The 23,781-nt window shown below is 40.3% G+C and overlaps 1 protein-coding gene across 5 annotated transcripts; it reads left to right on the top strand.

Annotated features, from left to right (window-relative positions):
- Positions 1–1,161: 1,161 nt before the first annotated feature.
- On the top strand, positions 1,162–23,083 carry LOC102265943 (C-type lectin domain family 2 member D11). 5 transcript variants are annotated; one of them, XR_011464266.1, is made up of 6 exons: positions 1,162–1,870; positions 12,887–13,020; positions 13,114–13,242; positions 16,285–16,460; positions 17,033–17,139; positions 19,137–23,083. XR_011464266.1 is itself a non-coding variant. In XM_070371061.1 (6 exons), the coding sequence occupies exons 2-6, from the start codon at positions 12,961–12,963 to the stop codon at positions 19,255–19,257; spliced, it is 588 nt and encodes a 195-aa protein (XP_070227162.1). In that variant the 5' UTR covers positions 1,164–1,870; positions 12,887–12,960; the 3' UTR covers positions 19,258–23,083. The 5 variants fall into 5 exon arrangements, 3 of the variants coding, with proteins under 3 accessions (XP_070227162.1, XP_070227163.1, XP_014337444.2); XM_070371061.1 differs by having other exon boundaries at positions 1,164–1,870; positions 12,887–13,015; XM_070371062.1 differs by lacking the exon at positions 1,162–1,870 and adding an exon at positions 1,880–4,550 and having other exon boundaries at positions 12,887–13,015.
- The last annotated feature ends 698 nt before the right edge of the window (positions 23,084–23,781 follow it).

Here is a 23,781-nt window from a genome sequence, read left to right as displayed (position 1 = left end):
ACAGGTGATGATATATTTGCTGCTGCTGTTGTTTAGTCACTAAGTCCTGTCCAACTCTTTTGTGACCCCATGGACTGTGGCCCACCAGGCTCCTCTGTCCATGGGATTTCCCCAGCAAGAATACTGGACTGGACTACCATTTTCTTCACCAAAGGATCTTCCTGGACTAGGGATTGAACTTGTCTCTCTTGCATTGTCAGGCAGGTTCTTCATCACAGAGCCACCAGGAAAGCCTGATGATATATTTAAGATCTTTCAAAAATAAAAATGGAGTAACTATGGTTCACACATACAAAATGGAGCCAGATGGCCTTAGGTGGAGGTAGTTTCAGATGCATTCTTGCATCTGAGAACTTGCAGATGCATCACTGAGAACTTAAACTTTCTTTATTATATCAAACTCAAGACCATCACCAGACATTTTCAAAACAGTATCTGCAAGCACTGCCAGGTACAAACATAGTTTCAAAGCGCCTCCCTCCTACACCTGCAAATGTGTAACCATCCTGAACCCCACAACAACTCCTGTTTAAACAAGCATTCTTATTTCTTCCCAACTCTAGTCCTAATTCCTGACAATTTATATAACCTTGTAGTTTTTGGCCTTTATAACCTTTCCTCATTTTGTAGCCTCAGAACGTAATAGCCTGGGGTTTTGATCTGTGTATGATCTCCTGAGAACAGTGGTGCGAACAAGCCACAAATCAACACCTTTTAGAGTAGGTTTGTGTGTGGGTGGCTATACACAACAGGGTTTGTGTTCTCAGGGGTCTTGGTTACCACAGGTTGAACCTCAGAGAGACAGAGCCTTGTCCCCATCTCTGCTAGGCCAGGGAGACTCGCAGGCTGTGGAGATTTATGCAGATGTTCTCCTGCTCTGCTAGGAAGGGACCCAGCGTGGCAGACAGCCTGAGCAGACGGCTGTCCTCTTAGATCCACTGTTAGTCCACCAGGTCCCCATCAGGCGTTTGGCAGGTTGGAAAGGAGCCAAAGACCCTTCAACCGCAGGCATCCTGTTTACAAGTGTTCTGACTTCCTTTTCTGCCTCAACATCCTGAGAAATGAAACACGGGAAGTGGGGTGTAACATCTAGGGCGGAGCGCAGAAGATGGAGGATGGGGAGGGAGGGTTATATAGTACCATCTGGGGTACCATCCGGTCCATGGGCTTATTTTCCAGACCCTGCATCCGGTGTTTTCCTTAGAACTTGGCAGACGGTTGGGACCTGGACGTGGGAGACGGCTGCAAATGGAGAGGGATGTGGTCGCCCCACAGAGAAGCTGAAGCTGCCGGGAGAGGGCAGTGGTAGCAGCCCTGAGACGCCGCATCCCCCTGTTTGGCCACCTCTGCTGCTGCTGCTAAATCGCTTCAGTTGTGTTAGACTCTGTGCGACCCCATAGACGGAAGCCCACCAGGCTCCTCCATCCCTGGGATTCTCCAGGCGAGAATACTGGAGTGGGTTACCATTTCCTTCTCCAATGCATGTACGCCTGCTAAGTCGCTTCAGTCGTGTCTGACTCTGTGTGAGCTATGGACAGCAGCCCACCAGGCTCCTCTGTCCACAGGAGTCTCCAGACAAAATGGAGTGGGTTGCCATTTCCTTCTCCATTGGCCACCTCTGGTCCAGAGCAAATTCATAGTGAAAGAAGAACCACTACCACCCAGAGGAGAAGAGAACGAAGAAACTGCCTTCTTGGTCTCAAACAGGTTGCAAACTCTCCAGGCCTGTTCCAATAAGGGGTGAACATCTGGCCTGGTTGGGTGATTTGAAAAAATTTGACTTGATTTCTCCCCAGATGACGGTGCGCCTAAGCCGCCCTCTTCATAGGAGTTTGCAGAACTTTAGTGGGTGACGAGGAGATTCCTTAGGGTAAGCTCGGTGGTCTAGGGATTAAGGGCTTTGAAAGGCTGAGAGAGGGTGGAGGCGTTCTTAGTGACCTGGTCCAGGGTCTTTCCCCTTTTTATTTCTCTGTCTGCCTCACTCCCAGGATTGTGTCATTATTGAAAAGTTGAGATCCCTTTGGAACTGCCTGAACTCCGCTCATTTCCAGAAACACAAAGGTCCCAGGTTCTTGGGGAGACTTGTCTTTCAGCTTTGTCTGAAGAGCCTAAAGCTCCCTCTGGCAGAATAAGAGTGTGTTTAAAAAAAAAAAAAAGGTTCCCTTCCTGGTGTCATGCAGGTTGAGTGTGTCACCGTTTTCATAATGTATTGCTTTTATTAACTGAAATTTCAGAAACAAAGAACTGATTGAGAAGAGGCGTTTTTTGGCTGGATTGTTAGAGCCCCAGCTTGGAGATACAGATGATACAGATGTAGCTCTGAGTTGTGACTGACACACTTAAAAAAAAAGGAGGAAGTTTATTTATTTTTTTAAATGCGAGAAGCCATGGGTTCATTACAGAGCTTGTTTCTCAAGCATTAAAACTTTAGTTGATGAGAAGTGAAGTGTGTTAAGGATTGGTTGCACGAACACAGGAAAGGGAGGGAGGGAGATCTTGAGGGTGACTATAAGATTTCTCGGGGTATCTTGAGGTCACAGGAATTGGCAGGTGTTGCTCTGTCCTTTTGTGTGGTACAATACCAAGATACAAAGAAGTTCTAGTTCTTAAATTCTGAAATCAGACCCTCGCCTTCCAACTCCATTTTTGTATGCTGAACACTTCATTATAATGATTATTATAATTACTCTATTACTCTAATTATAATGATCACTCTATTATAATTTCAATTTGTCATTGCTCTTAGCTCTGTCAGGTTTTCAGTGGTACTATAAACCGTAATCTTTTAAAATGTCCCTGTCTTGACTAGACACCAGAGAAGACACTAACCTTGCCTCAGCCATTCTGGAAAATCCATCCAGACCTCTCCCACACAAGACCCAGGTCCCTGCTTCATCCTCTTCATCAGAATTCGCAGAGCTTTTGTTTCTTAGCACCTACCATAGTAGTAAACAATCTGCAGATATTTGGTGACTGGATAAGAAATGATTAGTAATGCAAAAAATATGGAAAAAATGAGGCTGCCACTCTGACTAGATACATTACACAGCTGCTACAATAGATAACCTCCTGAATTTCATTGATAGCACAGTGTATATTTACTTATCACTCATGTAGCTGTGAAATATAGGAGGTTCTAGTTAGAATGCAGCTTTCTTCCACGTGGAAATTCAGGGACATAAGTTTCTTTTATCTTGAGGCTGTGCTACCTCTCAGGTCTCCTTGTTGTTATTGTCTTTTTCATGAACAGAGAAAGGTAAAGGTTTTTGTGAAGGTATGTCTGAACTTAGGTGGCCTCAATCTGCAGGGACTTGAAACAGGACTTTGGTTTCTGGCCAGAGATTGAAGTCAGGCCAAGTGCTGAGTCCTGGCCATTAGGATTCATTTCAGAAAATGAATTTCCACAGAGAAACCAAAACTAGTGAAACAAGTGAGACATTTATTAGGAGGAAAAGAGTACATGTGCATAGGCACACACTGGCAAGCCCAGAGCGTCGGGTCCTTGTGGTAGTTCAATCACTTTTATGCGATTTTCTTCTGGGTTTCCTTTGGCCAAACGTCTTGCTTTGGCTGGTTCTGAGTCCATATTTGGTGATTATCAGTGTCCTCCCAGGTGTGTGCCCACATTTCCTAGCCAAGATGGCTTCTAGTGAAGAGGCCTGTGGACAGGTTGACATTATTCCCTTTATGATCCACAAAGAGTCTTGCTGCAGGTGTATTCTTGGAAAGGTCCTCTGGACCTTGAGAATGAGAAAAGTACTATCTCATTTCTGGGCAGGGCTTAGCTCCTCCTCCTCTTTATCTTGGGGTATCTATCCACAGGGGACAAAGTCCAGCTGTACAGCCCCGAGTCCATTTAGCTCCTGCCTCATGTACATTTCCAACAGCACAAGAGATGACTCTAAACATGGCCACCTGATGTGAAGAGTCGAGTCATTGGAAAAGACCTTGATGCTGGGAAAGACTGAAGGCAGGAGGAGAAGGGGATGACAGAGGATGAGATGGTTGGATGACATCACTGACTCAGTAGACATGAGTTTGAGCAAGCTCCAGGAGATGGTGAAGGACAGGGAACCCTGGTGTGTTGCAGTCCATGGGGTCACAAAGAGTTGGACATGACTGAGTGACTGAACAACAAAAACATGCACATTTTTGGAAGATCTGCACCCAGTGACATAGTGACATGATGCCGTTCAGTTGCTAAGTCACGTCCAACTCTTTGTAACCTCGAGGACTGTAGCATACCAGGATCCTCTGTTCTCCATTATCTTCCAGAGTTGGAAGTTCACTTTCACTTTCATCAAGAGCCTCTTTCGCAATGAGAGGCGGAGTCTGAACTTGGAGGGTGCTAACTCCATCCAGTTCAGGTAGAGTCTGAACTGGAAGGAAATGTTAACAGAATTTCCTTTCAATTCACATTTCCTGCTTTGCAACTACTGAGAAAAGGTACCACCAAACGCTTTTTTGAAACATGACAATGACAGAGGTGTCTTTAAAAATCTTAGAGACAGACTCTACCTATAGAGTGAACATGGAGCAGTGGAGATCTGGTAAGGTAAAATTGATAAACTTTGACATAACAAAATGGTAGTTGTGGAAGGGAGTTCTTATACTACTGACCACTGACAACAGAGGAGAAATTGTGCTTCAGAAGTATCAGTACTTCACAGTTAACTTTCATAGAAGGAGAGATATTTTGAGGGACTAGAGGTGGGTGAGAGGGAAGGTGTGTAATTGTTATATTAGTTATTCTGCTACTAGTATGTTACTTAAATATTACTGCACAGTGAATTATGTTATAGGAGGTTAAGAGAAAAATGGTCTTTGGGTTTTGTTTTTAATTAGTCTTTGTATTTTCTCCAGGTTGCTGGCCACTTGCATCCTGGAAACTCACATTATGATGTTAAGTAATAGATTACTGTATTTCAGAGGTGATGGCAAACAGACACTAATAATTTTGTAATACATATACTAATAAAAGTTGCCCATACCTACTGTATAGCACAGGGTACTCTGCTCAATATTATGTAACAAACTAAATTGGAAAAGAATTTGAATAAGGTAAAATAAAATAAGATAAAATAAAATTTTAAGTAATACAAAAGTATGTTTTCTTTCCATTGGGCACAAATTTCCCTGCAAAGTTTCCTTTTTGAATTAAGGGTAAATGTGATTTTCAATAATATCATTAAGTGTTTCAGCTGAAATCTATTGAGGCTCATTTATGTGTCCAAATAATTTTCTTTGTCTTTCCCTCTATTTCCCTCTTTATGTCCCTTTCTCTTTCTCATGGAGTCTAGTGTACTTCTGTTATTTATATATAGTTATTTATGTATATATAGTATATATAGTGTACTTCTGTTATTATATCTCTCTCTTATTTTCATTCTCTGATCCTTTGATCATAGTGGATCTTAAATGGCTAAGCTTTATATCATCCTTTTCAGAGTACATTACCAAAGTAGTTTATATAATATCTTACCAGATATTGTCAGTAGTGATATAAAAATATGAACATCTTTTAAATATAATCATTTTAGTTAAACAGTTTTGATTTAATGAGAGCATCAGAGTATTAATGTAACATAGGGATTGATTATTAAAAGTATTTGTTGAAATATAGTACCTATCTGGTTAATGTTATTATCAATATCACTGCATTAAAAAAAAAAATTGTAACCTCCTGTCATTCTCCCCTGATGTTAGCCAAGAATTAATTTCTTACTGTTCTCTAAAGAGACTTTTATTTAATAAAGCCATGAATAATTATTGACAAAATAAAAAGGTTAACTGCAAAAACTAGGACTATTGGTGAAACTGTTTGGTGTCATTAGAGGGGCTCCAAAGAGCTCCGGTACCACAGTTCTTTATCTTTGATCCCAGAAAGAATTCAGTGAGAGGCAAAGTGATCCATAAGTGAACGTGAAAGTCACAGTCGTGTCTGACTCTTTGCGACCCCGTGGACAGTAGTCTGCCAGGCTCCTCTGTCCATGGAATTCTCCAGACCAGAATACTGGAGTAGGCAGCCATTTCCTTCTCCAGGGTATCTTCCCAACCCAGGGATCAAACCCAGATTTTCCATACTGCAGGCAGATTCTTTACCATCTGAGTCACTAGGGAAGCCCTGGTGATAGATAAGAAGTGATTTATTAGAATAGAACACTTGTGAGGCTTTCAAGTGGGTGGGCAGTGTCCTCCTGCACTGCAGAACTTACTGGGCTACAGCTTTATAATCAAAGGAAAAGTAGGTGGGGGAGAAGACCTCTGTCTTTGCTGAGTACATGTCATGCTTCTATCATCAGCTAATCCAGGTTGATCAAGAGTTTCCTTTGCCTAGATGGTCAAGCTAAGTCCACAAATTGTTTTTTGTTTTGTTTTTTTTAATGTGTGCAGAGAGCATATCACAAGAATCGTTAACTTACTGAGCTCACTGCACAGGATTAGGGTCTCACTGTGCCACTGTTTTATTGTTTTGGGATGTGTCTCATGCTTCTATCACATGATTCTGTTCTAGACAAGTCTGCTTGGTTTTGTGGTTAAGCAAATCTGCTTTCTTGAATAATCATTAAATTACAGTGGTTTCCCATATATTGCTTTTTGCTTTTCTTTTGTAACTGAAAAACAGATGTGGAGGTTCAGGGCAGGACTAAATCCATCTATCAGCAATCCTTTAGCATTTTTATTTTATAGCAAGTTTAATGAGAAAAAGAACGTAGTTCATACATGTTTGTACTTTAGTCCAAGAAAAAGAATTCCTTTTACTGAACATCTAATTTCTGCTAAAATATGCATTTTCTTCTTTTTCTTTCCTTATCACCTCTCACTGCATTTTATTTTTTATCTGGGACAACAGGATATTGAAGTTATTGAGACACAGGGTTCATGTTTAATGAAAAAGAAAGTTCTTAAGGAACATTAATATTTTTCTAGTTAAGCCAAGTGCTTATGTAGCTGAAGCTATTTGACCAATGCAAATGTGAAATCTTTTTTTTTTTTAATTTAAACTTTCTGAAAACTAACTAAGTTTTCTAGTATCTGAAATTAAAGTTAAAACCAGTAGACCTGTAATATGATTCACTTCTCTGTTTTTCTGTGACATAATTTCTAATACCACTTTTTCAAACTAGAAATTTGAAGGTTATTGTGTTCAGAGTGTAATATAAAAGCCATATGAATTTAGAGAGAGACAGGAAGAGGACACACCACAGGAGAGTGTAAAGGAGGAAGACATTTTCCTCTGCTCTTCTGATTTAAGAATTAAGTTGACATGAGACAGATAACAATTAAAAATCAAACAAAAGCTTACAGACTGAAAACATACATGCAACTTAGTGTTGAGAGTTAACTTTTATTTGATGGGAATTTTTAGGGCTTCAAGCCTGAAAGACAATGTCTCATGTAACCCCATAAAAACTGCTATGAGGAGAGGGGGGAGGAGTCAGGTTATGTAGAAGTTTGGAACAACGGATAGGTAATCTGAACATCCAAAGATTATTGTGATTTAAAGAAAACCAGATATCCCAAGCTAAGGAATGTAGTGATTTCTTTGTACTAGAAGATGCAAGAGTCTGGGCTCACTGAAATCATTCCCTTGATATGCACCTCAGCTGTCTGGGGCTGGTCTCCTGCACTTGTCCTTAGTGCTTACAGCAGGGAGTGACTGCACTTAATGACTGCCAGGTAGGAACCATCATTCTCCTTCCTAAGCACACTCCAGGCTCAGAATTTCACATTTGGAGGGTCAAAACTGCTGATGGCTGTGACATCCTTGTTTATTGATATGGCAAGAAATTCCACATCTCAAGTTGAATCATATGTATACATGAGACAGACCCAGGAAAACTGAGTAACTCACCAAAATGGCCAACAGCTTCACCTTAAATAGCATCTTCAGCTAAAGACAAAAGATGTTGGGGGTAGTGGTTTGGGACTTCAGAGAAAAGGAAATAGAAATGGAAAAGCAAAAGTTTGATGAATAAATGTTTGCAGGGCTGTGCAGAGACAAAGATCTTTAGGGCCACGATGGACTCTGATCTCTAGGCCCTGCCCAGTCTCCCCCACCACACTCAGGCCCATATTCTTTGCAGGTATTTCTGGTGATAACTCTCTTTTAAACAGCCCCTCTATCTAATTTTTTTTAGACAGATAGGGAGAAGATCAAAGATTCTTCCTGGATTTTGGGTGCTTTGCTGATTTCCAGGTTGAAATAATCTACATGCTGAAGAGACATTTTTGGGGTGGCAAATTTTATTTCCACACAAAAAAACAGAACAGAAGTAAGTAAGCAAGAAAGAGAAATGAAACATGGAACAATGGAGGGTGTTAGGAGAAAGATATAGAGAAATAAAGAAGAAGAAAAAGGGAGGACTTTTAGAATACCGTACTTAGTCACTCAGTCACGTCTGCCTCTTTGTGACCCCATGGACTGTAGCCCACCAGGCTCCTCTGTCCATGGGGATTCTCCAGGTAAGAATACCACGACCTCCTCCAGGGGATCTTCCCAACCCAGGGATCAAACCCAGGCCTCCTACATTGCAGGCAAATTCTTTACCAGCTGAGCTACCAGAGAAGCCCCTTTTAAAATATAAGTAAGGGGCAAATAGGAGATTCATTGGAGAGAGGTAAGGGGAGATTCACATCTTACTCTTCTAACAATGAAAAAAATTGTGGAAATGGAGAAAGCAATGGCACCCCACTCCAGTACTCTTGCCTGGAAAATCCCATGGATGGAGGAGCCTGGTGGGCTACAGTCCATGGGGTTGCTAAGAGTCAGACACGACTGAGCGCCTTCACTTTCACTCTTTGCTGTCATGCATTGGAGAAGGAAATGGCAACCCACTCCAGTGTTCTTTCCTTGAGAATCCCAGGGACGGGGAAGCCTGGTTGGGCTGCTGTCTACGGGGTCGCACAGAGTCAGACACGACTGAAGCGACTTAGCGGCAGCACCAGCAAACTTAAAAAAGTATTCACAACCTAAAAGTTGAGAGTATTACCGAGCCCAGGTTCACTCTGCTCACCCCTGACAATAGGCTAATGAATCTGAGAGACAAGGTGTTAAGGCAAGGAATATGACTTTATTCAGAAAACTGGCTGACCAAGAAGATGGCTGACTAACATCTCAAGTAACCATCATGTTGGGGTCTGGATTCCAGGGTATTTTATGGATCAGGTGGGGAGAGGTGAATCAAAGTAAAAAGAAAATAATTGATTTTTGTCGGTATCTCATAGAATAGCAAGCCTCATGCAGAGGGATGTGTTAGTTTCACTTCTTTACATCAATCATGGGTGGTGTGACATGAAATATTTGCTGTGATATCAATAAACAAAGATGAAACAGCTCTCTGCAGTTCTGGCCAAAATATGAATTTCTCAGTCACGCTGGTAATCAACAGGGGAGGGTGCCATTTCCCACACAAAGAACAGGAATGTCATAGCCCTTCACAGATGAGAGGAGTCAGACTCTCTCCTGTGAGCCAAACTAAGGCACCCTCGCCAAGAGGCAGGCAGAAGTGGGGCAGGCAGGGCTCCCTGAGGCAGGCCAGTGTGTATGCCTGTAATAACAAAAGCAGTGAAATGAGAGTTAAAGTCGAAGAAACAGATCCTGTATGGAGTCAAAATTAACCCTTCGTGGTTACGAGAGTTATGTTTTATTCAGTGGGAACTTTTAGAACTTAAGCCAGGGAGAGAGCATCTCAAATAACCCTGAAAGAACTGCTCCAAGGAGGCAAGAGAGGAGCCAGGTGGTATAGAAACGTTGCAACAAACAGCATGTAGCCTTTGAGTATCAAAAGATGTTTTTGTAAAAAACCAGATATTCCAGGTTAAGGAATTTAGCACTTTTCTATGTATGGGAAGATGCAAAAGTCTGGTCTCACTGAAATCATTCCTTTGATATGCACCTCAACTATCTGGGGCCAGTATCCCGTGTTTTCATATCCTGAGTTCCCTCAGGGCTCAGCATAGAGAGTGGCTGCAGTCTGAGGGTTACTAGAAGGAGGGATTTCTCCTCTTCCTGAGTTCCCTCAGGGCTCACCAGCTCACCATTCTATGATGACTGCGATTGCTGATTACTGTGGCATCCTTTGCTTACTGTTATGGCCGGAAATCTTCCATTTCTCAGAAGTCATAACATACGGAATTTCAAGACAATTTTGCTTTAATGCAGAACCAAAAGCATGAAGATGGAAAGTTTCATATGGAGCCAAAATCCAAATGCCATTGTATAGCATTTAAAGAAGTCATTCCTATATTCCCCCCGCCCCCACCTAGCATTTAAACTGAGGCTCCTGAACATTCTAGGAGATATAGGTGCAATGAGTGAAATGTGGCAGTTAAAAGAAAGTTAGCAGGAACTTCTTAAAAGTATAATTAACATTCAGTAAAATTCACCTTTTGGTGTACATTTCTATGAGTTTTGACAAATACATATAATCATGTGGCCACCGCACAATAAGAGTACCCCCCACACCCCTTAACACACACACACATGCTCTCTGTATATATTTCTTTCCTCTCTCCTCATCATTTGGCAACCAATGATTTGTTTTCTGTTTTGAAACTCTTGCATTATAAGAATGCCTACAGAGTCAGGCTTTTCTCACCAGCATAATGCATTTGAAATTCATTTATATTATACCGTATATCAATAGTGTAGACTTAATAAAGAGAGACATTATTCACAAGGACTATCACCATAGGAAACACTCTGTGAAAAAGATTCTCATTTTTAAGTAAGGCAAGGAGGGGAACAGAACACTGTTTGGAAGGGAGAGCGAGGTGGAAGAGCAGGTGGCATTTCCAAAGTCACACTTCTCACTTGTGTTCTAGGGACATGAGGTCGTGATCACACATGAGTTGGGAAGCATCTCACTGCTTTCTTTAGTGCCTTTTTACATTTTCAAGCAATCCAGAGTTTTCGGGGTCTTTGGGGAAGAGAAAGTCTCAGTAAAATTTACTGAGTCAAAGCAAAATAATAAATGAGCAATTGTAAGCATGGGGTGAAGCTTTTCTTTTTCTTAGTACAAAGTGGTCTTTATTTACCTTTTTCCCAGCTGAAGGATATTTGAATTGTTGCCAGTTTTTGGTGACAATAAATAAAGTTATCATAAATGTTCAAGTATAGGTTTTTGTGTAAATGGAAATTTCCATTCCTCTTGCATAGATACCTAGGGATGGCATTGCTAGGGCATGTGATGAGGTTATGTTTGCCACACCTCACTGCCAAGCTGTTTTCCAAAGTGGCTGTACTGTTGCATTTTCAACAGTTTATGAGAATTCCATTTGTATCATTTCTTCACCATCATTCAGTTTTGTTATTTTTTTGCCACTCTGATACACATCTTGTGGCAGCTCACTGGATTTCATGTTTCCCTAGTGACTGGTTGGAGCTTTCCAGGTGGCTCAGTGGTATAAAGAATTCCCCTGCCAAGCAGGAGACATAGGTTTGATCCCTGGGTTAGGAAGATGCCCTGGAGAAGGAAATGGCAAACCATTCCAGAATTCTTGCTTGGGAAATCCCGTGGACATAGGCGCCAAATCCTACAGACAGAGGAGCCTGGCAGGCTACAGTCCATGGGGTCGCAAAACAGTCAGACAAGGTTTAGAAACTAAACAACAACAATGACTGGTTGTGTTGGTTTCTTGATCCATGGGAGCCAGCAGGAGTGATAGGAGCTGCCTATGGCCACACAAGTCCACAGTCCCTAGGGTGAAAGGTGGCCTGGGTTACCAGGAACCTGCCAGGAGTCTAATTTCACAGTAGTCACTTGGCTCACTGGAGCTGGCAGACAATGGGGAGAGGGGGACCTTGGTTAGTGAGTCTGCCGGGTGTCACCCAGGGCTGAAGGAGTCAGACTGATGTGATGCTAGAGCAGGTAGACCTGGAATCTGTAGTGAAGTCAAGCACCGTTTTACTCTCCTTTTCCCACAGGGAGAAGGTCTCTGTCTGTGCTGGACTGCAGAGTCCTGAGGGAAGGGTTTGGGGGGCCTGATCCCCAGGAGTTCACCAGGAGGCAAGTGTCACAGGAGCCCCACCTGGAGCTGCTGGAATTGGCAGGTGCAGTGGGAGACAGGAGCTTGGCTCCTAGGAGCCCACAGGAAACCCGGGGTGGAAGCTGTCTGTGACTGCATTATGTGCCAGAATTGCTGGAGTGCAAGGAGCTGGGATGAGGCAGGGAGTGGGTGTGCCTGGAATACTTGTCTCTTGGGAAGGTATTTTCATGTGCAGATAATTTTCAAATTATTTCTAGTGGGAGGTGAGTGGATACCATGTCTAGAAACACTTTCACTTCTTCCTAATCTCTATATGTCTTTTATTTACTTTTCTTGCCTTATTGGCACTGATAGAACCTCTAGGAAAATGTTAAATTGGATTGGTGAGAACAGGCATCCTTGCCTTGTTCCTGACCTTTAGAGGAAGGCATTCACTTTTTCACCATTAAGTATCATGTTAGCTATACTATTTCTATGAAAAGTGAAAGTTCAGTTCATAATTTGCTGGGCTTTGTTATTTGGGATGACTCATGTTTCTCCACATTTTATGTCTATGCCTGCATGCATGCATGCATGCATGCTAAGTTGCTTCAGTCATGTTCGACTCTGGGCGACCTTACGGACAGCAGCCCACCAGGCTCCTCTCTCCACTGGATTCTCTAGGCAAGAATACTAGAGTGGGTTGCCATTTCCTTCTCCTTTTATGTCTATATCGATGGTCTTATCCTTGCTCTTCTCTTGTTCTGTTAATGTGATGAATTATATTGATTAGTTTTCTAATGCTCCTCTTAGAACTTCTAACCAAATTTGTTATTTGAGGAGGTAAATCTGGATTGTTTGCATGTTTCGTTTTCATTCTGATTTCTAGTCTGTCTGTCTCTTACTCTCTTATTAGCTCTTCTTAGAATAACTGGAAGACTCTCCAGGTGAAAAATGCTGTTTCTCTTATCTCTGGGTCGTTTTTAGGCCATGGCCGTCTCTCCTGGACTTGGACCTTTTGTGAGAGATTTTGGCAATAGGGGAGGTGAGGTACAGTGGATTTTACATGTTGATTCTGTGATAAATTTAAGTTTTTCTTTTAATGCTTCCATAAAATTGAGATTGTGACATTTCTATTTATAGATAAAGATCTCCGAAAGAAATGCCTAGCAATTATATCTCCTGTTACACCTGCCAAGTTTTGCTGCTGCATCCTGATTATTTTTATACTTGTAGCTCTAAATTTGGTGACACTTTCCACTCTTCTGGCAGGTGAGTTCCCTGTTCTCCAAACTGTACCATGTTCTTTGCACATTCACATTGTCAATAAGTATTTATTGAGCTCCATTATGTGCCATGGTGTGTGATATGTTTGAGGTATATCAGTGAACAAAACATAAAAAATTCCCAGGGAACTCCTATTCTAGCAGGAAGATGCAGATATTCTAATATAAGGTAACAGATTGACATGAATATACGTGTCCAGGGTAAGCCTCCTTGACAAGATGACTTTTCAGCAAACTTGAAGGAGATGAAAGAGCCATGTGGCTATGTGGAGAAAGCACTCCAGACGGCAGGAACAAGTAGAATGAAAGGAAGAATCTCTTGGTAGGTTTGGGGAACAGCATGGAGGCTTCTACAGCTGAAGCAAGGCGGGAATGAGGAAGAGTAACGGGCTGGGGGTCAGGGAGGTCACAGCCTAATGAGGCAGGTAAAGACTTGAGCTTTTAATCTGAGCGCAGTGGGGGGTACCAGGAAAAGGGAAATTGTAGGAGAGGAATGCCATGATCTAAATTTCATTAGAATAAAACCATTTTGACTGTTGGAAGAAAAGTTAGACTTTGGGAACACCTACTAGAGTAACCTTATAGAAATCCACACCAGAGGGGACTGTGGCTTGGCCCTGGTGATAACAGTGGAGGTGGGACCTGGTGGCACAATCTGTCTCGAAAGTTGAACCAACAGTATTTCCTATCAGATTGCATAAGGGAGGAAAAAGTGAGGTTATGAAGGAAAAACACTTATTCTTCCCATAGCCTATACTCTGATATCTTGCTGGTTTCAGAGCATCTAACAAGGGCCCAAATATTTTTATACATATTTAACAGAAATACATATAAAGGAGCATTTCCAGAGACACTGGAAATACTACATCATATTGTGGTACTAAAATCAATAGTTGAACTATGCCATGTTTTGTCTACTAGAAGGTTTTATACCCCTAAGAGATGTAGCATAGTAAAATCTAGGAAAGGTAAGGAGTTTGCCTTTCTTTTGTCAAGAGTAAGAAGGACTGATATTAAGGAAGATGTGGGGAAAAGGAAATCTGTATGATGCTAAGAAAGCATACTACAGGAATTAAATGCCACAGAAATTGATTTCCTTAAAGCCACTACTCTCCATGGACCCCTGAGAAGAGAGATGCACAGATTCTGTGCTTGAAGATCAGTGGATGATGGCTTTTGTGCCTGAGATAAGACTGTTAGTGATGACTCTGGGAGGCAACAATCAAATGTACAATATGTACTTTAAGACTGACCTCAGGGGAAAAAGTCACCATATAAAAAAATATATATAGAGATATATATTATATATATATATATATATATATTCATATGTTAGTTTTTCACAGAACATCTTTCCAAGGCAAATTCTCAATCTAATAAAATCATTTATTAGATTACTGCACTAAGCTAGTGGTAACAACTACCACTAGCTTGCACTCAGCAAGCAACCACAGATCTCAATATTGCATTTTCCAAGAAACCAAAAAAAGAAAAGAGATCTAAGAGAAATCTGCTCTTTTGGCAAGCAGCAAAGTACAATCACTTTTCCACACACTAACTAGCAGTTGGTATTTTATAAATGGTTAAAGCTGGTAGCATTTAACGAGGCATTAGAGATATTAGTTGGAAGTTCATTCAGTTCAGTTCAATTCAGTCACTCAATCGTGTCCGACTCTTTGTGATCCCATGAATCACAGCATGCCAGGCCTCCCTGTCCATCACCAGCTCCAGGAGTTCACTCAGACTCACGTCCATCGAGTCCGTGATGCCATCCAGCCATCTCATCCTCTGTCGTCCCCTTCACCTCCTGCCCCCAATCCCTCCCAGCATCAGAGTCTTTTCCCATGAGTCAACTCTTCGCATGAGGTGGCCAAAGTACTGGAGTTTCAGCTTCAGCATCATTCCTTCCAAAGAACACCCAGGACTGATCTCCTTTAGGAAGGACTGGCTGGATCTCCTTGCAGTCCAAGGGACTCTCAAGAGTCTTCTCCAACACTGCAGTTCAAAAGCATCAATTCTTGGGGCTCAGCTTTCTTCACAGTCCAACTCTCACATCCATATATGACCACTGGAAAAACCATAGCCTTGACTAGATGGACCTTTGTTGGCAAAGTAATATTCATTACAGCTCAGCAATTCTGCATATAACCCAGAGTTGGGTGGCCTCCATAAAGAGTGTTTAGTACATAGACAAGGATCTGAGAATATGACTCTGGAAGCAAAATAATATGAAATTGTGTAATGGATGGTGCCAAAATACATATAAAGTAAAACTGTGCATTCTGATAAACAAACACATTGGGCATGGAAGACGTTTCTAACAATCAGTCTGCCTATGGAAAGTAGGTCCTGTTCAGATTTTAAGAAAAACAAAATGCTGTTGCACAGCCATAAAAGTACAAGAGTCTAGTTTATATTTGGCCATGTTTTTCTTCAAACTTCTCATTTTGGAATTTAGTTTTGCTCTACTTACATATATGAACACATGTGTGTATATATGTACATACATACATATGTTATGTATATAAAAAAAGACCAACCTCAGGATGGTAGGTGGAGTAATAGGTAAAAGGGATGAGAAAATTTATTTGTTATGCTTCACTGTGTCTGTCCAACTTTTACTGAGAAGCAGAGAGCTGGTTGCACAAATCTATATGTAATGAATGGTGCCAACACACAGATAAAGAAAAACTATTCTTTGGGAAAAACAGAGTTTGGGCTTGGAAGACATTTCTAAGAATCTGTCTACCTATAGAAAGTAGCCCCTGTTCAGATTTTAAGAAAAACAAAATGCTATTAGCCAAGGCCATAAAAGTACAAGAGTCTAGCTGTTCTTTGGCATGCTTTTCTTCAAACCCCTCATTTTGGAATTTAGTTATACAGTACCTACATATACATGTACACACGTGTATCTATGTATATATACATATGGAAAAAAAGACTGACCTCAGGATGGTAAGTGGAAAAATAGATTAAATGGATGAGAAAATTTATTTGTTATGCTTCACTGTGTCTTGCCAACTTTTAGTGAGAAGCAGAGAGACAGACTTACTCATTCTGTATGTCAGCTGCCCAAAAGGATGGATTGGATTTGGGAGTAAGTGTTTTTATTTTTCTGAAGACTCAAAGAATTGGACATTCAGTCAGACATCCTGTATTTCAGTGGGAGCTGTTCTTGCTCAGTTTGAAACTGAGGAGGAGCTGGTAAGGAATATTTTTGGATCATGTTCTTTGTTAAATACTTAGCCCCTGAGAAGGATATAGGCCGCACAGGGTGACAGCTGAAAGAAGAGGAAGGCTCCCATTCCAGGCAGACTTGGGGGCCTAGAGTGCATATTAGTGCCTGATATTTCTTGGGTATGTTCTCTGCCTGGAACTCTGTGAGACGATTTGGACACATTCTGTCATGTAATCCTCATAGTTAATCTTCAAATTAGATATATTGTTCCCATTGTAAAAAAGAAGTATGGTAATCCTGTAATTTATCATCCAAGTTGGGACATTTTGGGCAGTGAAAGGGACAATATTATGTTGGAACCACAGGCATAACCTGGGACTTTCCCAGTCACGTTGAGATGTGTGATCACTTTAATGTAATTTAGGATCAGAGACATTTGTGTGACTTAAGCTGAGAACTGGGGACTAGTCTTCTCCCTTCAATGTCTAAGCTTCTCAATCTTACCAGGCTGTCATCCAAGGAGAGAAAGCTGGGGGGAAGAGGACTTAAGGGTAAAATGAAGGAGACATGTGTTTTTGCTTTCTGTGTTTTATAATAGAACTTTCTGAGAAGATACAAAGGCATTTTTGACCATTGGATTGGCCTCAGCAGAGAATCATCACATCATGCTTGGAAGTGGACAGACAACTCTAAATATAACGGCTCGTAAGTTTTTAGACTGCCTTCTATTCTATGTGCATATGGGTGTGAGTTGTATCTATGGGAAAATAAATTTAATATCATGGAAAGTTTGCTGCACTATGAGGTATAAAATAGAAATCCTTTGTATGCTCTTCTGTTTATTATCTGTGCCTTTGGGAAAACTTTACGTATCATGTTTTTAATTGAAATCTTTAGCATGATGACGACACTGGACATAGTTCTCCCGCTTTCACCCACTGACTTTAACTGTGCTGAAATCCGTATTTAGAATGTAGAGAGAGCAGCTGAGGTACTCTGGGATCCTACCATCTTGGAAAGCCACTGAAGAGTTGGTATCCACAGACCCTCAGTCCACTCTGCCCGCTGCCCTGTCCATTCCTAAAAGGAAGGTCATCAGAGAACCAGTGGGAATCCCTCCTGTGATAATTTATCCCTGGAAGGAACTTAGGAACACATCTTGGGTTGTGAACACTTCAGTGGGAATGTTTTAAATGTAACCATTACTTTGGAGCATATAGAAGGGGCAATCACTTCCCGCAATCAAAGCTAAGCCCATTTAAGAATTTACTAGTAAGCACATATGTTTATTTTCACACATGTATGAAACAGGTCAGGAGAACACTGAAAATCATGTTCCCTGAAAGCTAATTAAAATAATCAGTAAATGATCAAAAATAAGAATAGAAAAGAGTTTTATTTGAGCCAAGTTGAGGACTAGCCCAGAAGCCCACTTCCCAGATTTACTCTGAGAAACTGCTTCAGAGAAACACGGTTTCTGGCCCTGTTTTATATCTTGTCAGAAAAGAGAATATTAAACAAGTCAGAGTTACATTTCAGAGTTACATTCCTTCAAGGTTTTGCTTTAAAAAAAAAAAAGAATAGACCAGCAAGTACATGGTGGGTCAATATGGCATTGGCACCTGGGAAGGGAGTCTTATCATCGAAGCAGGACCAGCATTGGTGTCTCAAGAAGAGAGACATTTAAACTTTATTTTTAATTTGGACATTCTTTACTTCTGGTCAGTGTGCCCTTTTGATTAATAATTAATGTAGATGTACAGTGGATGCTTATTATGGTACAGACAGACCTTTGTAAATTAAAGAAAACCAGATATCCCAGGTTAAGGAATTTAGCACTTTTCTATGTATGGGAAGATGCAAAAGTCTGGTCTCACTGAAATCATTCCTTTGATATGCACCTCAACTATCTGGGGCCAGTATCCCGTGTTTTCATATCCTGAGTTCCTTCAGGGCTCAGCATAGGGAGTGGCTGCAGTCTGAGAGCTACTAGAAGGAGGGATTTCTCCCCTTCCTGAGTTTCCTCAGGGCTCACCAGCTCAGCATTCTGTGATGGCTGCTTTGCTGATTACTGTGGGATCCTTTGCTTACTGTTATGGCAGGAAATCTTCCATTTCTCAGAAGTCATAACATATGGGATTTCTAAGACAATTTTGCTTTAATGCAGAACCAGAAAGAATGAAGATGAAAAGTTTTATATGGAGCCAAAATCCAAATGCCATTGTATAGCATGTAAAGAAGTCAATCCTATATGTTTTCCCCCTGCCTAGCATTTAAACTGAGTAGATTTTTAATATGTCACAAACAGACTATTTTATAGCATAATATTCAAGTTAAGTGATGTATAAGCCAGAATGACTTACCGATATTTCAGTATGTGACAATTTGTTTTATCACCACCCATGGCAGCAGTTCACTTGGCTACAACAGTGAGCCCTAGTTAAATACCTAGTCTATAACATAACTGACTTTGGGATGGATGATGATAATCTTCCAATATTCCAGTAGCGACTTTGAGAATATAAAAGGAACTGAATACAGAAATGGTGTATACTTACTCAGAAGCCTTATGAGCAACAGATTTTCATTTTTCTCTTGTCCACATTAAATATACCTGGAGTGGGGGTGCTAAAGATTGTAGAGGAGAAATAAATGTAGATGTCCAGCCTATGTTTTTTTAACATTTTCATGTTTGGTTTTAGGTTCATCATCACAGGAGATGGGGAACGTGGCTACCTGAATGACCTTGGAGTTAGCAGTGCCAGAAGTTATACAGATAGAAAATGGATTTGCAGCAAACAAATAACGTCTGCATGTCCTTAAATTCTTCAAGGCGTTTTTAGGGAATTTCACACACCATCCCTAAGAGATGCATTAAAAATTGTTTATATATAAATATTTTATTATAAATGTTTATATATATACATTATAAACAGTTGCTCTATTGCTTGCTTGCCAAAAATATCAGCAATATTTATTCATAGTGTTTGTTAACCGCACAGAAGCAAGCTATACTTGAATGACATAAGGATTTGGAAGAGTGAGATTCTAAATTAAGCAGGTGTTAAATGAGTTGATGTTTATGTTTTGAACCCATAAATATTAATGAATTCCCTTTTTTCTATACAAACAGCACTTTTTTTGCATATATGGGACCTTAAAACTACAGATGTGGTGGTTCAGGGTAGGAATAGAGGCTAAATCCATCTACCAACAAATACTTTAGCATTTTTATTTTATAGCAAGTTTAATGAGAAAAGAAGGTAGTTCATGCACATTTGTACTTTAGTCCAAGAAAAGGAATTCCTTTTACTATATGTCTAATTTCTGCTAAAATAAAAATTTTCTTCTTCTTCTTTCCTTATCTCCTCTCCCTGCATTTTATTTTTTATCTGGGACAACAGGATATTGAAGTTCCTGGGTCACAGGGTTCATGTTTACTGACAAGAAAGTTCTTAAGGAACATTAATATTTTACTAGCAAACCAAGTGCTTATGTAGCTGAAGCAATTTGACCAATGCAAATGTGAAATCTATTTTTTTTATTTAAACTGTTTCTGAAAATTAACTAAGTTTTCTAGTACATGAAATTAAAGTTAAAACCAGTAGACCTGTAATATGATTCACTTCTCTGTTTTTCTGTGACATAATTTCTCACACCATTTTTCAAACTAGAAATTTAAAGGCTATTGTGTTCAGAGTGCAACATAAAAGCCATGTGAATTTAGAGAGAGACAGGAAGAGGATACACCACAGGAGAGTGTAAGGGAGGAAGACATTTTCCTCTGCTCTTCTGGTTTAAGAATTAAATTGACATGAGACTAATAACAAATAAAATTCAAACAAAAGTTTGCAGACTGAAAAAATACATACAACTTAATGTTGAGAGTTACCTTTTATTCGATGGGAATTTTTAGGGCTTCAAGCCTGGGAGACAATGTCTCATGTAACCCCATAAAAACTGCTCTGAGGAGAGGGAGGAGGAGTCAGGTTATGTATAAGTTTGGAACAAGGGGCAGGTAATCTGAACATCTGTAGTTCTGGCCTCCAAATATGAATTTCTCAGTCGTGCTGGTAAGCAGCAGAGGAGGGGTGCCATTTCCCACATAAAGAACAGGAATGTCATGGTCCTTCACAGATGAGAGGAGTCAGACTCTCTCCCTGTGAGCCAAACTAAGGCACCCTAGCCCAAGAGGCAGGCAGAGGTGGGGCAGGCAGGGCTCCCTGAGGCAGGCCAGTGTGTATGCCTGTAATAACAAAAGCAGTGAAATGAGAGTTAAAGTCACAGAAACAGATCCTGTGTGGAGTAAAAATTAACCCTTCCTGGTTACAAGGGTTATGTTTTATTTGGTGGGAACTTTTAGAACTTAAGCCAGAGAGAGAGCATCTCAAATAACCCTAAGAAACCTGTCCAAGGAGGCAAGCAGGGGAGCCAGGTGGTATAGAAACATTGCAACAAACAGCATGTAGCCTTTGAATATTAAATTAGGTAGGTGTTAAATAATATGAGTGGATGTTTATGTTTTGAACCCGTAAATATGAAAGAATTCCCTTTTTCCCACACAAATGGCACTTTATTTGCACACATGAGACCATAAAAATGACTATGATAGCTGAAACCATGCACAATTATTTTAATAACCAATGAGAAATGTTACAATTGGTTAACACATTCAAAATTCCCTTACTGTCAGTTCCAAATGTACGTGGTCACTTTTTTGGACTTCCCTGGTGGCACAGTGGATAAAAATCTGCCTGCCAATGCAGTGGACACGGGCTCCAACCCTGGTCCAGGAAGATTCTATGCACCACAGAGCAGCTAGGCTCTTGTGCCACAGCTACTGAGCCCGCTCTCCAGAGCCCGTGAGCCACAACTATGAGCCCGAGTGCAGCAGCTACTGAAGCCTCACGCCTAGAGCCTGTGCTCCACTGCAGGAGACGGCACCACAGTGAGAAAGACACACACTGCAGTGACGGCCCAGTGCCGCCAAAAACTAATAATTAATTAATTAAATTAAGAAAACACATATAGAGAGAAATTTTTAACACTACTAATACTGGGGATTTCCCTCGTGGCCCAGTGGCTGAGACTCTGCTGCCAGTGCAAGGGGACTGCTGGATCCCTGGTCAGGGAACTAGAACTTGCATTCTGCAAGCAAGAGGTCCCACTTGCAGCAACTAAAGATTCCACATGCTGTGCAACAAAGTGAATCAGATGTACCTCATGTGGAATCTTTAGCTGTGGCATGTGGGATTTTGCTCCAGTAATAATAAATTCTCCATTTACCACAATAAGTAGGAAACGAAAGAAATTATGAAATTGGAAGAAAAACAAACTAGATTTTATATGCTGAAATGAATCAAAGATCCCACATGCTGCAACTAAGATCTGGGGCAGCCAAAAAATTTTAAAAATTACTAAGACTAATCTTTATTTTAGATTCTGTATTTTAAGGCATTATAAATACTGTAAAGGTGCCTTTTACACTTTAATTCTCAGTGTTTCTGTTTTAAATTGCAGTGTGATAAGTAAACATTATACCTATAAACAAATACCAATATGTTTTTTACACTTTAATGGATTTTAAAAATCCTGCTTTCACCCCGTTTAAATCACAAATACTGAATTACCACCACTCATTACCCGTGTGATACCCAATCTCACAAATGTTTATGTATGACTGAGTTTTAGAAACAGAATGTTTTAGATTTTTAGAGTATTAGCTGCACTGTACCGATGAGTCCAAAAATGGACTAAATAGCAATTGATAATGCATCTTCTGTATTGGGTTGTCCAGTGAATACGATCTTACAAAATAGAAAATCCAAATGACATTTTTGGCCAACCCAGTGCTTCCATTTCTCCCATCTTAGTGGTGTGCTTCTCGTTTTCTTCTTCTTTTTTTAAAAATTTTGATCTACAACTATAGTCCAATGAAAACTGTGTTAATTTCAGGTGTACAGCAGAGTGAATCAGCTGTACATGTACATGTAGCACTCTTTTTAGATTCTTTCCCCATAGGAATTAACACAGTATAGAGTTTCCCTGGGCAATGCATTATTTCTTACCAATTATCTATTTTATAGAGAGTGGCGCATATATGTCAGTTTCAGTCTCCCAATTTATCCCTCTACTCCTCTTTACACCCCTTTACCACCTGGTAACCATAAGTCTGATTTCTACATCTATGACTCTATTTCAGTTTTGTAGATATGTTCATTTGTACCCTTTTTTTTAGATTCCATGTATAAGCAATATCATATGTTTGTCATCAATTTCTCCTTGTAATTTTATATAATTTTGAAGATATTTAGTTTTGTATCTATTTATATATATTATGTATTTATATTATATATGATTTTATATACTGGAAATTATGTATTTGATGATTTTTGTCTTACAGTCCCTTTTACCTCAGATTTTGTAAGATGCATGGACTATGTCTAGTTCACTTCCGTGTCCTCAGAGACTAGTACAACGTTCCAAGTACAGAATGTTCTAAACATACCTGTGAATATATAATATCTTCCTGACTATGAGGTGCTGCCCTGTTTGCTTGGTTTCTGCTAATTTTCTCATAAAGAAAGCTAAATTTTTACAGAAATCTGGACAGTAAAATAAATCAATCAGTAAAATTTATATTGGTAAACTTGGTGTGATTAACTTACAAATGATGTTTGAGTCAAACTGTGACCCTAACTGACTTAGTATTCTTTTACAAGCTAGTTTCATTAACATAGATTAGGAGAGTGAATGTATGAGTGAAATATACTGGTTTGTCAAGTCTCTTCTGAGTCTCAGGCAGAACCCGCTTGAAGATAGAGTCTAGGGTAAATACATAGTACATAAACAGAGCTTAAGGCAAACATTTCCATAAGAAAAATGCATTGGTTAACTCAAGGTTTGAGAAAAGTTAAATTCAGGTGAATGACAGAACGATCTCTGTTTATTTCCAAGGCAAACCATTCAGTATCACAGTAATTCAAGCCTATGCCCCAACCAGTAACACTGAAGAAGCTGAAGTTGAACGGTTCTGTGAAGACCTACAAGACCTTTTAGAACTAACACCCAAAAAAGATGTCCTTTTCATAGAGGGGACTGGAATGCAAAAGTAGGAAGTCAAGAAACACCTGGGATAATAGGCAAATTTGGCCTTGGAATACAGAATGAAGTAGGGCAAAGGCTAGTAGAGTTTTGCCAAGAGAAAGCACTGGTCATAGCAAACACCCTCTTCCAACAACACAAGAGAAGAATCTACACATGGACATCACCAGATGGACAACACCAAAATCACATTGATTATATTCTTTGCAGCCAAAGATGGAGAAGTTCTATACAGTCAGCAAA

Source organism: Bos mutus, chromosome 5 (assembly GCF_027580195.1).
Source record: "Bos mutus isolate GX-2022 chromosome 5, NWIPB_WYAK_1.1, whole genome shotgun sequence".
Classification (NCBI taxonomy): Eukaryota; Metazoa; Chordata; class Mammalia; order Artiodactyla; family Bovidae; genus Bos; species Bos mutus.
Note: the sequence above shows the minus strand (reverse complement) of the source record. Positions and strands in the feature narration are given on the sequence as shown.

What these genes read in the sequence shown, in the direction of transcription:
- LOC102265943 (XM_014481958.2), top strand. Translation starts at nt 4,472, where the DNA reads ATGACAATGACAGAGGTGTCTTTAAAAATCTTAGAGACAGACTCTACC. An exon ending in TTGAAACTGAGGAGGAGCTG is followed by an intron (nt 16,461 to 17,032) that starts GTAAGGAATATT and finishes GTTTTATAATAG; the next exon opens with AACTTTCTGAGAAGATACAA. An exon ending in AACTCTAAATATAACGGCTC is followed by an intron (nt 17,140 to 19,136) that starts GTAAGTTTTTAG and finishes GTTTGGTTTTAG; the next exon opens with GTTCATCATCACAGGAGATG.